The sequence below is a fragment of the Carlito syrichta genome, unplaced genomic scaffold (assembly GCF_000164805.1).
Source record: "Carlito syrichta isolate Samal-C Ts95f unplaced genomic scaffold, Tarsius_syrichta-2.0.1 Scaffold303153, whole genome shotgun sequence".
Classification (NCBI taxonomy): Eukaryota; Metazoa; Chordata; class Mammalia; order Primates; family Tarsiidae; genus Carlito; species Carlito syrichta.
Window position 1 is genome coordinate 113,760 of NW_007247249.1, and position 15,924 is coordinate 129,683.

The window sequence follows — 15,924 nt, forward strand, 5'->3', positions numbered from 1 at the left end:
AATGTAAGATAGGAAGCCTGGCTGACCCACTCCCTTGCCCTCCACTTCTCTTCCCTTCCAGTGGAATGCATAACCAGATATGAATGCCCATTGCATGGATTATTCATGAAGAATTTTTAATTTTGACATGTGAAATGCCAAATACAAAGGATTTCTATATTGTCAGTGATTTTTTTCATCTGTCATTGTCTTCCTAAGCATGAATAATTAAGAGCTCACTGGTTTTTTTTCCTGCCTTAAGTATTTGGAGGTGTGCCTTCTACAAAGCTTATTTTGTGCCATGATTTAAGTCCATTGTTTGTCCCATGTACAGCATTAATTCACTTATTAACCAATATTTATTAATTGCCTACTCCATACTAGTCTCTGTGTTAAGTGTTCAAAATACCAAAGGAAAAAAAGACCCCAAATCCCTACCATAGAAAGTATAACATCCATTTGGAGAAACAAAATTATAAATAGGAGTTCTAGTATAAAAATGGGGCTTTAAAAATAACTCTATATGTGATTAGAGAAAGGACTTAGTAATCAAATATGAGGGGTCTAGTGAAGGCTTATAGGAGGTGAAATTTAAAGACTGAGGAGAGTTGACAGCAGACAGTTTGGAGAGAGAGCATTCAAGACAGAGGAGTAAAACGATATAGCATATTTGTGGGACTCAGAGAAACTGGAAATGATTAGGAATATGATGTGCAAGAATGACTGAAGAGAACTCTGAAGAGTGGGAGCCTACTTGTGCAGAGTCCTGTGAATCATTCAAAGCACATAGTGCTTATCCCCCACTGGTAGGAAGCAATTTACAAAACATTAACAGGTGACGACATGATCAAATTTGCAGTTGAGAAAATCACTTAAATAGTGCTATGGAGGATTAATTGAAGGAGGCAGAGTTGGAACCTGGAGACAAATTAGGAAGGAGTTACACTGATAGAGATGAAGGATGGTGTAGAGCTCAGCTAAGCTTATTGCTGTGGTAATGGTCAACAGGTGATAGAGTCATGAGATATTGATGAGGTAGGACCAACTAATTTAATGACTATTTAAATGATTATGTGGTATTGGATTAGAGTCAGCAAAAAGGAGAATTCAAGAATGACTCACACATAGTTTCCTACCTTGTGGATTGAGAAGCATAACTAATAGGAAAGGGTGGTATCTTTCAGAACAGCATATCTGAGTTGTGATTAAAAGTCTGTTGCTTACTAAATCAGTAGATTATTATCTACTCTGAGTTATATAAATATAAATGATGACACCTGAAGAAACATGGGCTATATCTCTAATAATTTTGACATTTTTAAAAATAGAAAATTTAAAGCCTAGAGTATAGTTTGATCTTTTCTTCTATCTATAAGTTCCATCTTTAGAAGAACAAGGAAAACATGAATAAATAACTAATTGTGTAGCTGGTATCAAGGGAAGGCTTGATAACTCATATGATAGACTTCTGACTATAGACAGACTATAACTCAAGTAGTAGAAATAATATATTTGTCAAGAAACTCATCCACCCAGTGAAAAGGAAGAAGTGGGGGGAAAAAAATACAGATAAAGTTAAAACTGGATAATGTGGGAAATAGCTGACACAAAAAAGGAAAGCAAAGGTAGATGAGAGGTTCTAGAATTCACAGAAACATAACAGAGGATGAGATTAAAAACTAATACTGTTTTATATGCTATAATAACAAATAGTCTTAAAATTTTGACACTAGAAGATATCACTGAAAGTTTTGCAACAGGATTAATTCATTCAGTAAATATTTGGTAGTTTATTGTGTGAATGGTATTATTATGTCAAATGCTAAAGGATATATCAAAACTAATTACAGAAGATTTTTGCCCTCAAAACCTTATTATTATTATTATTATTCTCATTTACAAGAAGCTCAACCAATATTTTCAGCAAATGAATAATTAAACACATGATTCCAATGAGGAAGAAAAAGAATCAGCACCAAATGAAATCAGGGTACTTAACTGAGGTCAGATTCTAGATGAACATATTTTAAAAACATTAAAAAGGGACACATACTGAGTAACGCAAAAATAGTAGTAATAGAGCTAATAAGAACAGGGCTGAGTAACATTAAACTCAGAAGGGCCTAAAATTGTGGATAAATGATAGGGGGAAAGACTTAAATGAAGCACACACACATTAAAAACAAAAAGAACAACAACAACAAAATACAGGTAAATTGTTTGGGACAGATGCTGTAGTATTAACTGCTTACATGGAAAAAGCACTTATTCATTCACTCAGCAAGAATGAATGGGTCTATTATTTGCTAGGCTATTTTCTGTTTTCTTTGTCAAGGAAAATGGTCTAGCAAGAAAAATTGAACAGACATGATTAAAATAGAATTGAAGACTAAAATAGGAATGAAAATAATAAGAGGGCATTTAACCTGTTAAACAGTTCATGTACTTGGCCTAAATGAATGATATCCAATAAAACTGAATGAATTTATATTTAACATTAAAGACCTGTGATCACTAAGAAACATTGCTGTATTTTTATATGGGTTGGAAATGCACAGATATCTTACCTTTTAAAAAATGATTAAAGGTTGTTGAGTCTGACATTTACCTCTGGAAATTTCTAAAGCAGATTATGAAATAGATGTTTGTGAATTCTCAGGAAGGGAAATGGTGAACCCTAGAAACTGGTGTGGGTTTAATGGGAGTGTACCCTGCCTGATTACCATGCAGTAGTAGTTACATTGTAAATGAATTTCAACAAGATTTTGCCAGAATATCCATACAGACAAATGAACATATGTGGCCTGGACTATAGTACTTTTAAGTGATTCATGGCTAGTTGAATGTTTTTAGTCCAAGAGTATTAATTACTATAATAAACTGATGTCAACCTAGAGAGAAATTTCTAGTGATAGAACTTTGCTCTTGATCTTATCCTGTTCAATATTCTTAGTAAATTTGCAGGTAACTCTACTCTTAGAGGAATAATTAATACTCTGGATGACACAAATTAAGGTTCAAAAGATTTAGAAAGGTTAGAATGATAATCTAAAACCAACAGGATGAAATTTGGTAGAAATAAATATTATAAGCCAGAATTCAGAATTTTTTTTAATTGCCCAAATACAGAATAGCAAGACTAGACTTAACAGAAGAGTACGTGGTTTGTTTTTGAGTTTTTTGGGTTTTTTTTTTTTTAATGTACATGGGTGGATTTAGGGTTATAGTTGACTACAAACTCAGTATATGTCAGTACTTTGATGTGTGTGCCACAAAGCTAATACATCTGAAGCTATATAAGAAATAGTGTCTAAATCCAAGAAGGCATTAATGCCCTATATTCTTTGCTGATCAGTTTATCTCTCGGGGCTATTTGGTCTGGGCACTTCAGTTAAAAAGAGAATAACAAAGCAACACACGCTCAGAGGATGGAACTAGGATAAAGAATGGTTCATTTATCACCTTCTTTAATCAGACATTTATTGAATGTTTACTAGATGCCCAACTTTGAGGTTAGCAAGAGTTAAAGATGTACAGCTTGTAGAAGAGACTTAGGAGAAATAATAGCTGAATTTAAAAAAGGAAAGTGTTGCCTTTTGGAAGAGATTTGACCTTGTGTATCTGTCTACTCCAGAAGGTAGACCTAGGACCAATGACTAGAATTTACAAGGGGACAGATTTTAGTTGCCAATATTTAAGACACATCTAATGAATTAAGATTATCCTTTTCAGAAATTAAACAACTTCCCTGAGGTCACATGGCTAAAGGGTGGAAGAACTAAGATAAAAGCCCAAGTTTTTGGAGTCACAGGCCAGACCCTTGTCTGTGCCATGATACTACAGAGGGTATTTCCACTTTGGGAGGTTAAATAAGATAACCTCTAAGTTTCCTTCCAGCTCTCAAGTTGTCTCTTATAAACCACTTGCTATGAAACGTTTCCTTTTGGTCCTTAGTGTTTTCAAGTGTAGAATAGGTGAGATTAGAAAAAGATAACCACTAAGGTTCAACAGATGACTTATTGAAGTTCCTTCTTTGATTAAGAATCCTTCAATTCTTAAAACATATTAATTTTATATCTGTGACTTATACATTACTAATCAAAAACGGTTTGTAGCTAGATATAAAAGTATGGAACTGAGATTTTTATACTGTGTGTTTACACAGTGTTGTCTTCCCTTGAAGTACGCATTTTGATGATGTGGATCCATGATTTAAAACATGAAAGCAAATCAAAGAAGAAATTGTGCTGACTCTTGAGCCATTTTAGATTTCACAATAGTCACTGGGAGAAAGAAACTGGAGTTTCTTGCCCTCAGAGTTCATTTCCTCCTCATTCTTCTCCAACATAGGGCAGGAAAAGATGGTGACCTAGATACACAGTCAAAGGGCAGCAATGTTGAACTTTCTCAGACACAGCTGAGTAACTTGGGTCTGGCTAGTTATGGGACTAAGAAGCCTAAAGCAGAGAGCTGAGGAAGGGAACTGTCTATAAACACAAGAAGGGGCCGGGGCAGGAAGACAGAGGCCTGGGAAAATAATCCAAGGGAAAAGAAGTGTTACTTTTATCAGGTGTGAAATTGGCAAAAACAACTTGTTGAATGGAGAATGCCCTGAATCTACAAGACCTCTTTTTCTTCCCACCCTATAGATTGCAGCTACTGATTGGATGAGCCAATACTCATAGCAATGTGCTAGGACTGGTGGTACAGAACACAGTATTCATGGTTTACACCATTGCAAATGTTTTACAGGATGCTTGTTTGAGTGGAGGTGGGAAGTGTTTCCAGGAAGCAAAAACTGTGTCTTGGGCTTTTTTCCCTTTCTTTTCGGAAACAAGAAAAACTTAACACTCTTTTTTAACTCCTAATTCTTTTTTTTTTTTTTTTTTTGAGTTGAAGTCTCACTCTGTCACCCAGACTGGAGTGCAGTGGCCGCTTCCGGCCACCGCAGCCTCGACCTGCTGGGCTCCGGCGATCCTTCCGCCTCAGCCTTCCAAGTAGCCGGAATTACAGGCATGCGCTACCACGCCCGGCTAATTTTTTGATTTATTGTAGAGATGAGGTCTTGCTGCCTAGGTGGGTCTCGTACCCGTGGGCTCAGGCAATCCACTCACCTCAGCCTCCCAAAGGCACGGGATTACAGGCTGAGCCACTGAGCCCGGCAACTCCTAATTCTTTACACCATATCAGTGTTTTTCAAACTTTTTAAAGACTTCATCCTACAGTAAGAAATACATTTTACATTGCAGCCCACCATGTGCACATGCACAGGCACACACCCACATATGCATACATGTACACACGTCCACACACATGAATATATCTGATGTACACATACATATGTACATACATATGAAACAAGAGTGTTCCAAAACCTGAGATGCACTTTTATATTTTCTTTTCTAATCTGTTTCTATTTCGACTTATTTAAATGGTGTCACAATCAACAAAACAGATTGGATGACCTCTAATGATGTTCAGCCCACAATTTGTAAAATATTGTGCTATAACCACCACATAAAATGACTGTGAAAATAATCTGATACATTGTATCCAGAAAACCCTAGGTCTAAGGCAGTGATTCTCAACTGGAACTACTTTGTCCTCAGGAGACATGTGGCAATGAATGCAGGCATTTTTGATTGGCACAACTAGCATCTAGTTTGAGGGGAACGGGCAGGGGTGCTGCTGAAATTTTTATAATGCACAGGACAGTTCCCTGTGACAAAGATTTAGCAGTCCAAAACATCAGTAGTAGCAAGGTTAAAAACCATGATCTAAAGGTAATGAATCAATACTTCCGATTTATTAGAGGATAGAAGCTTAACTTGATATTTCTTTTCTTTCTCTTTTCCTTTAAATTTGGTACCTTAAGATGAGGTTGGAGCCTAAGCACCTTGGATTGTATACAGAGGTACAGCTAGTAGATACTTAGGAATATACCTCTTATTTTCTTTCATTTAGACTGAATCAGGCATTTTTGTTTAGAATATTGTTACGGCTCTTGTGAAAATATTTTCTATTTTATAATTTTGGTATCCTCCTTCCTCTCCTCATTAAACCGTGCTGATCCAGGACCCATTCTCACTCAGCAACTCTCTCAGAAAAGAAGTGAAGGGGATTTGGCTAATTGGATTAGACATGGTCTCTAAAGCCTTCTCCCCTTACTCGTGAGATTTGATTCTGCTGTTTTGATGGGAAATGACCTTCTGCTAACCTTGAAGTGCCATCTTAAGCCCCAGTATTAAATTGTCTCCTTTTTAGCCATTACTGCATTTCTCTATCTGTAGCTATTTCAGACCTGATTCCCTTGAACTTGGAGTAGATGTGCAGTCCTAGTAGTGACAATTCCTAATTTCCATGTTCTCCCCCTTCCCTCCCTGGCATAAGAGAAGCTCTTGAATTTCTTAGGGTCACAACATTATTATTGGGTTTTGAGGATTTGTTTTGTTTTTGCCATTTTATTGGCTATTTCTAGGCCCCTGAGTAAGATTCTAAATCATTCAGAGATGGCTTGACAGAACAGATCTGTTTGTTTTTTAAAAATATTTTTTTCTTTTGGATAAAGGCAAGGTGGTTGAAAGGTATCTCTAAATCAAATAACAACTAGAATAGTGATGGAAAATAAAACCAGTGCTATTTGAGGCTTTTCTCTTCCATATTTATTTTAGCATATTACCTCATGCATCTTGTATTACATAAACAATAGCATTTGTATTTAGTAAATGATTTATTATAAGTAATTTATAATGAATAGTTGGGGGAACATGTGTGTTTGTAACGAACTATAGAAATGATCCCTGAAAGTATAGTGTTGAAATATGTGTGTTTGTATTTGCCTGGAAACTTTGGATTTCTGTTAGCCTTAGTAAATGGTACCAGCAGATGCTAGAAACTGATGCTGGAAAGCTATGATGCATTGAACTTCAGACACATAAGTTCCATTCCTCTTGCTTAAAGAGAGCTAGGGATACAGATCTCTTTTTAACCTTCCCATTCCTATGTTAAGAATAGAAAGATGCCATGTGGAATAGAGACATGAAAGGAGTTAATATGGAGGGGCTGAAGGGTCCATTTCTTTTTTAGCATATCTATACCTGAGTGTTTTGTCTTCCTTGCTCTAGCTCAGTTTCTGAATAAAACAAGCAGGACTAAGGGAGTTAATAAGGTTAGATAAAGAAATGGTGGTGTATATGGAGCCTCACTTTAGAGGAGGGTGATAGGATAAATGGAAGAAAAGGTGGGGGTGGAGGAAGAGAAGGGATCATCAGATGAAGAAATCCCCACCCTCTTCATTGTTATCAAGAGCTTGACATTTGTTTCTGTGCTGGTGTCAGGTGAGGCGAATTATACCAAACCCCTGAAAATGGGCATTATACCAAACCCCTGAAAATGGGCATTTACAGCTTAAGGAAGATGTTGTGATAGTTAAATATGTCTCAGAAATTGAATTACATCTTACAAATTTTAGAGATTGTGTTGTGTGGGGGGCGGTGACAGTGGTGGTAGTGATTTTCTTGGTTTGGATTTTGCCAGTTTTTCCTTCCAGATTGGAATGTTCATCATTCATGATGAGAAGCCATACCTAAGAAGTTCTATGAACAAGAAAAATTCGTTGTACACAGGCTGTCTAGGGCTAAGAGGAGATAATGCTGAGTCCAGAAGTCTAGGGAAAAACTTGTTTGCTGAGAGGGGGAGGGGCAGGAAGAAGCTGGGCAAGGGGAGCATCCTGAAAAGAGCGGAATGTTTAAACCGTATGTGGTAAAGTCATGTGACTTATGTCTTTCACCTTCAGGTATGAAGAAGAATAAGGAACTGCCACTCTGCAGCACCTAGAGAAAAGAAACCACTTTCTAAACTCTGTCCCTTTTTTAGATCTGGATGGAGTTTATTTATAGCTAGGTCATGCAAGTCCTGTTTTTTATGTTCCTAGGACTGACTTCTTCCAGAGCGTTCTGTTGACCAGTTTTGTGTCTCGGGTTTACAGTGCCTGACAGTGTCTTTGTTTCACCAGCAGTTGATACTCTACTTGGAGGTTTCAGTCCTTTTTATCAGTTCTGCTCATTAGCTCCCACAATTTTGACTCACACACTCCTTCTCATCAGGTACTTATTGACTTTTTCAGACTGATTTTTCTTCTCAACATTCCCATTTAGGGTTTGATAAGTTGCTTATATATTTGTGTAAGTTTATAAATTCTATTTTGCTGCATGTGAAAATTCATTTTGCACCCAAAACATGTGCATGAATCACCATGGAGAGAGCAAGAAGGATGTCCTTGCTGTAGTGCTGTATGAAGTTCTGTCTCCACCAGATGAATTAATGTTAATTCAAAACAATCAAACTCCTGCTTTATAAGTCATACCCAGAAAGATGGCCAAGGTACCCAGATTTGCTGGTGTGTAAATATGCTTAGACTAGAAAGGATTGTATGGATGCTAAGATAGCTTTGAAGAGTTTGAGTCAGGCAGTGTTGGATCCAGAGGACAGAAATAAGGGAAAACTGGCTTATTATATACATATGAGAATGAGCATCTGAGCTGGAACTAATTCTAGCAGATTGTATCTTGTAGAATTATCTTGATTATTTGGAGGACTTAAAGATTTCAGTTTGTAGGACTTTGCCCTGTCCCTCGAATCACTTAGATGAGACCCTAGTACACATCATTCACCTCAGCAAAAGTCACAGAAGTATTTATGGCTTTAGGTAAAGGAGAGCTTGGGTCATCTGATCCCCCGCAGAAAAGCTGATCAGGTTATTGCAGCCACCTCTCTCTGGTGACCCTCTTACATAAACAGGACCAGAAATTCTTGCTGCTGGATCCCTTTCATCAGGCGTCTTAGGCTCGCTGAATGAAAAGCCCTATAAAAGGGAGATGCAGCCCTAATAATAACAACTACGATCGTGAGAGCTATTTTGGGCAAGAGCAGCTTTGTGCCGCTCTTGATCTCCATCCATGTTTGCCATTCTTGCCCTGCTATTACCTTACAAACTTCCTATTCTTAGACTCATTTGTGAGCCCTGGGCTTGGGGGATTGCAGCCCCCATGGCTGGAATGCCCAGCGTGAGTGGAATGCAGACTGTCTGGCAGAGTGGAGGTTAAATAAAGTTTGCCTTGGCAGCCCCTTTTGCTCTTGGATGGGTGACAAGTGACTCGGTATAGGAGCGATGGCATGAGCTGCCATGTGGTGCAGGACCAAATACAGTCTTCTGTGCATGAATAGAAGTGGTTAGTTGTCCACCCATGACCAAATACAGCCATGTCAGTTTTAAGTGAGGTACTACTAAGGAAGCCTCAACAGGTCTTGAACCTCCACTACTGACAGTATCACTTTGAAAAACTGCAGAGACAAATAAAGGATAATGTTTAAACACCTTCTAGGTTTACAGCTGGACTTTAGATTTGGTATATCTTCTCCCCAGAGTATTTGATTCATTTTTTAATGTAAGACAAAGGGGGAAATTTTCTTTGTAGTAAGATTAGTTGTCAGTCAATCAGCCATTTCTTGAGCCCTGTAGCACTATGAGACATTTTTTTAAAAGAACAAGACACAAAACTCTTACAGCTTATAATTGAGTTGAGGAAGTAAAACTATGAACACATGAGCTAATTCTTCCAAAGTAAAATATTGTCCCCAATCATGTGCTACAGAACTTCCTGACAAAGGAAGTCTAAGGAGAAGGAGAGTATCTAGCTGGGATAGTCAAGAAGGATTTCGTGGAGGAGGTGGAATTTAAACAGGTCTTGCCAGAGGGGCAGTCTTTAGGCAAGGAGAGAAGGCCTTGTCAGTGAGAGGAATATTATGAGCAAAGGGCCCGATGTAGAAAATCCTCAAGCCAGCTCATGAGGACTTGAAGACCAGTTAGATATAGACAGGGTAGTGAGCAAAAAGGATTTGTGTAAAAATCACCACTCTGAAGTCTGTATGTACTTGTGACTGAGAAGGTTAATCATTCTTCCCGCTGGAAGACAGCTGGAAGGTATAGGTACAAACTTGCCCAGAGACCAAGATGCTTTTAATGTTCTGTTCTGTAAAGCCCCTAGTTTAATACATGGCTCACAGTGACACTCAGTAACACTATTATTGTTACCCATCTTCAAATGTTGTGATCCCAAGTTGTTGAATTGGCTTTGTTTCAACTGTGAGAGCTGATGCTGACGTTGCCTTGTCCTCTTCTGATTGCTCAAATGATTCGGTCCATGGATCATGTGAGCCTGCTATAACAAAATACTATACTGGGCAACTTATAAATGATAGAAATTTATTTCTCTAAAGGCTGGGAAGTCCAACATCAAGGTGCCAGTAGATTTGGTGTCTGGTAAGGGCCCATTTCCTGGTTCATAAACAGCTGTCTTCTCCCTGTGTGGCAAAAGTGATAAGGGGTCTCTGGTGTTTCTTTTATAAGGGCATCAATTGCATCCATAAGGGTTCCATCCTCATGACCTAATCAGCCACCAAATGCCCCACCTCTTAATACTAGCACCTTGGGGGTTAGGATTTCAACATATGAACCGACAGGGGGATATAAACATTCAGTTCATTGCCTTTTGCACTCTTTCCTGCAGGTTTATCTGAGCTTTCCTCTTTCATCTACCACAGGTGGCTAGAAGTGCAGGTAGCTAACCTAACAAGTCCACAGCGCTGGGTGCAGTACCTCCGGCTTCTTCAGGAGTCCATCTGGCCTGGTGGAATTTTGCCTAAGTTTCCACGGCCTGTGAGGACCCAGGAACAGAAAGTGGCTGCTGAGAAACAAGCATTGCAGAGCCTGATGGGAGTCTTGCCAGGTAACTAGACCAAAAAGATCACTTATACCAGTAACTGTTCCCTTTCCATTCTGCTTTGCCACCTTTACCCCTCACCAGTTCTGGTTTTTAAAAGGACCTTGAATGTGGCTAGATTCACAGACCTTTTGGCCTATCATTTCTTAGGCTAATGGAAAATGATCAAGGCTGCAATTCTTTTATTCCTCACTCAGGTGATGCCAGGAAATTGAAAGGGTCGCTATAGCTCCACCCTAAATACTAGGTGAGAATCCTTCAGATATTTGGGTTAATAACTTTTGGATAGGTCTGGGGAAGCCATACCTGTAGGAGCAGATCTCAGAGTCATTCCCCTCTAATGAAGACTTCGAATTCTCTGCTAGCTTATGGCCTTTCGGGAACAGGGAAGAAAATGAAGTGTCCTGTAGAAGCACAGGCTTGATGAATTGTGACCATTGAGTAAGGAATATGGCCCTTGGCAGTAAGTAAAAACAAAAACTGAGAAGATCATTTTCACTTGCTTTGTGTTGTTTTTGGAGGTCAGGGAAAGCAGTTGGTTGCCTATGACTGTAACTGGGGAACAGTAGTGACTCAGCTCTGGACAATCAGTTTTATTTATATTTATTAACCCTCTGTTTGACAGCCTAAACTGCCATCATAAGTAGTGCCTGCACTTTAGTGACAGGTTACAAAATTATTATTATTATTTAATTTTTTTTTTAAGATGTGGGGTACAATTCAGGGTTAGGTATACAAACATTGATTATGCAGGTACTGTTGTTGATGAGGTGTGCCCCTCCCTCACCTAGCGGTTTCCCTCAACTGCCAATCCCACCCCCACTCCCCTGCCAATCCTTTTCTTATAGTATTATGATAATTGTTCAAGGTCCACTTATGACTGAGAACGTATGGTACTCTGTTCTTTGTTTCTGTGATAGGTCACTGAGTATGATCAGCTCTAAATCCATCCAAGTTGCTGCGAAGTCCATACGTTTGTCCTTCTTTATGGCTGCATAATATTCCATTGTGTATGTACCACATTTTTTAAATCCAGTCCAGCTTCAATGGGCACATGGTTGGTTCCATGTTTTTGCTATTATGGATAGAGCTGCAACAAACATGCGTGTGCAGTATCTTTTTTGTAGAATGACTTGAGTTCCTCCGGCTATATTCCCAATAGGGGAATTGCTGGGTCATATGGAAGGTCAATTTCTAGTTCTTTCAGAAATTGCCACACCATCTCCCAAAGAGGTTGCACGAGTTTGCATTCCCACCAACAGTGTAGACCGTTCCTTTTTCTCCACATCCTCGCAACATCTGTTGTTGTTTGTTTTATTAATGATGGCCATTCTTCCTAGGGTTAGGTAGTATCTCAGTGTGGTTTTGATTTGCATTTCTCTGATGATGAGTGAGGCTGAGCACTTTTTCATGTGTCTGTTGGCTGCCCATATATCTTCTTTTGAGAAGTGTCTATTCATGTCTTTTGCCTACTTTTTAATGGGGCTGTTTATTTTTTTCCTTTTGGCATGTTTGAGTTCCGTGTAGATCCTAGATGTTAGGCCTTTGCCAGATATGCAGTTGGCAAATATTTTTTCCCATTCTGTGGGCTGTCTCCCTGCTCTCTTGACAGTTTCTTTTGCTTTGCAGAAGCTCATCAATTTGATGAGGTCCCACTTGTCTATCTTATTTCTTATGGTATGGGCACTTAGGGTTCTGATCAGGAAGGTTGCCAGTTCCAATTTCCATAAGGGTGTCCCCTGCATTTTCTAAGATTTTTATAGTTTGAGGTTTTACATCTAGGTCTTTGATCCATTTAGCATTAATTTTTGTGTATGGTGATAGGTAGGGGTCCTGTTTCAGTCTTCTGCATGTGATCAGCCAGTTTTCCCAGCACCATTTACTGAATAGGTTTTCCTCTCCCCAGTGGTTGTTGTTGGCTGCTTTGTCAAAGATGAGTTGGTTGAGAAATTGAGACTCTGCTCCCAGAATCTCTGTCCTGTTCCATTGGTCTATATGCATGTCCTTATACCAATACCAGGCTGTTTTGATTACTGTAGCCTTATAGTACAGTTTGAAGTCTGGAAGTGTGATACCTCTTGCTTTGTTTCATTTCCTAAGAATTGTTACAAAATTATTTTTTGAGATCCATTCTTACTTAGATACCTAACTTAAGAACCATTTTTTTTTTAGCTTGTCCCTGCTTTATGAGGATTTTAGTTTGGTTATATGGTTTACAGAAATGCCAGAAATACCCAATCTGTGTAAACATGGCAGAGATCTGGGAGAGAATCGTCTTAGACTCTAAGGCTTCAATGGTAACACGAAAATTCCATCTGTTTTTCCTCATCAGATTTTGTAATAGAAATCCTTGGAGTGAACAAATGCCGTCTAAGCTGGGGTCTAGTCTTAGAGTCACTACAACAACCCCTCATCAACAGGTAGGCTGAAAAATGTTTATCCAACGTCAGCAAACTAATACCTCTGGTCTCAGAGGTTTTCCAGGTGGCTAAGTAAAAAACCTACATTCAAAATAATGAGATTGTAGTGTTTTCTTGTTCTGGAATTTGATGTCCAAGTCTGCACATACTAAGTAAAATTTAAACTGTTAGGCTCTGAGCAATTTGTCATGTGGCAGGGAGCTACTCGTGGACCAGCCACCATTTGTATTTGAAAAAACTCTGCAGGCCCCAACACAAGCACTGAAAATGCCCTGTTGGCCTCCAGCCTCATTCAGTCCCAATATCTGCCAGTCCCTGTGAATGCTGTGAGAATATACCCAGGACTGTGTATGTCTGGCCATGTAATGACTTTCAACATAGGTTCATGGCCTCATAGCAAACCTATTGATTAGTGTTAGGCTCAGCAGTTGTTTTTGCTTAATATAAGATAAACAAGATAGTGAGCTTAGAATCTGATAAAGGGATCAGAAATGCTAGAAAAAGACTCCTAGAGTAATCCAAAAGAAGTACATTCCGTTCCTTGGACTGGAATGCTTCTGGAAAATATTTAGTAATCTTGCACTCCTCTCTTAAACCCTATCCCAAAGTAGACTGCATCTGTTAACTTCCACTCCTCAAGGGTCCTGGTTTTGCCTCATTGCCTGCAAGGTAGCCCATACATTTATAGCAATTAGTTATAAGAAACAACAGTAGTCATAATCTCTGAAAATTTCTAGTAACCTGATATTTTAGGGATTTTCCCTCACAGTTCTTCAGAGCAGTGATGTGTTAATGTAACTATGTAAAGAGAAATATAATTTTGTAAAACTTAGTCTCAAGTAGCATTCTTCCCTTTATTGGGGTCATAACTTATTAGTTCAACAAATACTAATTTCATGACAGAGGCTTCATCAGGCTATCGAAGTTTAGGGTATTGGTGAGGAAAAAGGAGAAAATAAATGTAATAAACAGGATCTTGTGTTTCCTGATTGAGCCAGACAGTCCTCTGAGTTGTTTCATCCATTTATTTCAGGCACTTGGTTTACTGCCTTGGGGACATCATCCTGGAATTTTTGGATCTCAGTGCCTCTGTTGAGGAGTCTGCAACAACCACCTCTGCCTCAGATGCCCCAGGCAACCCTAAGAGGATAGGTGTCTCCCCTTAGCTGTAGGTTATTCATGCGTCCTTCCAAGGCAAGGCTAGGACAGTTCCTCTGCCACTCAGAGAACTGTCAGAAAGCCTGTGTCCTTCCGGCTCAGAAGACCTAGGGTGTCAGTGGCTCAATTATTCCCTCTAGTTCTGCTCTATCTATAGTAGATGACAGAGGGATATATGTCCCAATTGTATGCACATCCATGTTTATGTCTTCTTTGTGGTGTTTGGATTGCTGCTGGTGAGTAGATCATCTTTTCTGTGGAAAAGGAAGCTGTGAGGTAGAGGAATTAGCCCCTTTTGCTTCTCCTTTTGCCTTCCTCCCTAACATTGTTTGCCAAAGCCCTGGTCATGTGCACGTATGTCCACCAGCATATAAACTCTGGATAGAACAGGAAAAAAACTAAAACCAGATTTGCTTGGTGGAGACAACAATCTTCTGAGCTCTCTGTTCCTACCTGGAAACTGAAAATATATTCAGGGCCACTCTTGAAAGCCCAATCCCTAGGTCCAGCCTAGTCTCCCAATAATTCCAGGAGAAGATAAAGGGAACCAACTTCTCAAGGGACTTCTTGGTCATTGGCTATTTTCCAATACATGAGCCTTATGGAGGGTATCATGAAGGCTGCTTCCCTGGGTGGCTACACTTTTCCTGTCCAGAAGATTTCAAAGCAGACTGCCAAACCTGGTAAATCCACCCCACCCTTTCCTGAAAGGGAGTTGTACCACAGATTTTTTTTATTAGCTTTCCTCCCAACCCCCTGCCCGAGAGCAATTGAGCTTTTGAATTTGTGACCTCTCTATCTTCAGCAACATTACGTGACAAGTTGCATAGTCAGCCTCAGTGTTTCCAAAGAGAAGGTAAAACACTTGCCCCATGTCCAAGAATGCCCACAGAATAGAAAGCCCAGGGGATGAAGGAATCTCTCATCACAAGTCTTTAGCAGGGAATTTTTACTCTGAACAGATAATATTAGCAAACGTGCCAAGAATAGCTTTTTACTTCCTGTTTCTTAACGTTGTAATAAGACTTTAAGAACACCAGCAATAAAAGCAAAGATGCTCTGTCAGGTTGCAGCATCTGTTAGCAAGGCAGCACAATTTTTAGGAATTTCTGGGAGAAAGGGAGACAGAGGAAAGTCACAGGGAAGTGCTTATATTACATGCATGTGAGTAGCTAGCAGAGAGGTGGCAGGGGTGTCCCTGAATGCCCTTTAGCTTCACACTTGCCTGTTAGCATCCTGCTTTCATCAAATCACAAGATCCTTCCACTTGGAAGAGGCCTCATCTTGGAGCTAGGCTGATGAGAATGGAGTGGGGCATCAAGAACAAGTATCAAGGTTCTCTTAGACTCTGAAGTAGGTAATGAGCACACAATTAAAGTAGTTGGTGAAGAAAGTTGTGAAGTCTTTACTTTTTTGTCACTCTGAAGACTTTTAATCATAAATTGTGTTCTGATGTATTTGGGAGGCTTAGGTGTGCTATTCTTGCTGAAAGGCAAGAAGATGAATGAGATAATGTCTCATGGCTCCTTCTAACCTTAAAAGTTGGTCATTACAAGTGACTTTATGGGTCCAAAGTTCTCAAAGCA

At 39.2% G+C, this 15,924-nt stretch overlaps 1 protein-coding gene across 3 annotated transcripts in view; it reads left to right on the plus strand.

Annotated features, from left to right (window-relative positions):
- The window catches only part of SNX19 (sorting nexin 19), a 41,321-nt gene extending 25,590 nt beyond the window's left edge, over positions 1–15,731 (plus strand). For all 3 annotated transcript variants that reach the window (XM_021712268.1, XM_021712267.1, XM_008057883.2), the window contains 3 exons: positions 10,582–10,766; positions 13,093–13,180; positions 14,214–15,731. In XM_021712268.1, the coding sequence (XP_021567943.1) occupies positions 10,582–10,766; positions 13,093–13,180; positions 14,214–14,346 (406 nt within the window). In that variant the 3' untranslated portion in view covers positions 14,347–15,731. The remainder of the gene's footprint in view (positions 1–10,581; positions 10,767–13,092; positions 13,181–14,213) is intronic.
- The last annotated feature ends 193 nt before the right edge of the window (positions 15,732–15,924 follow it).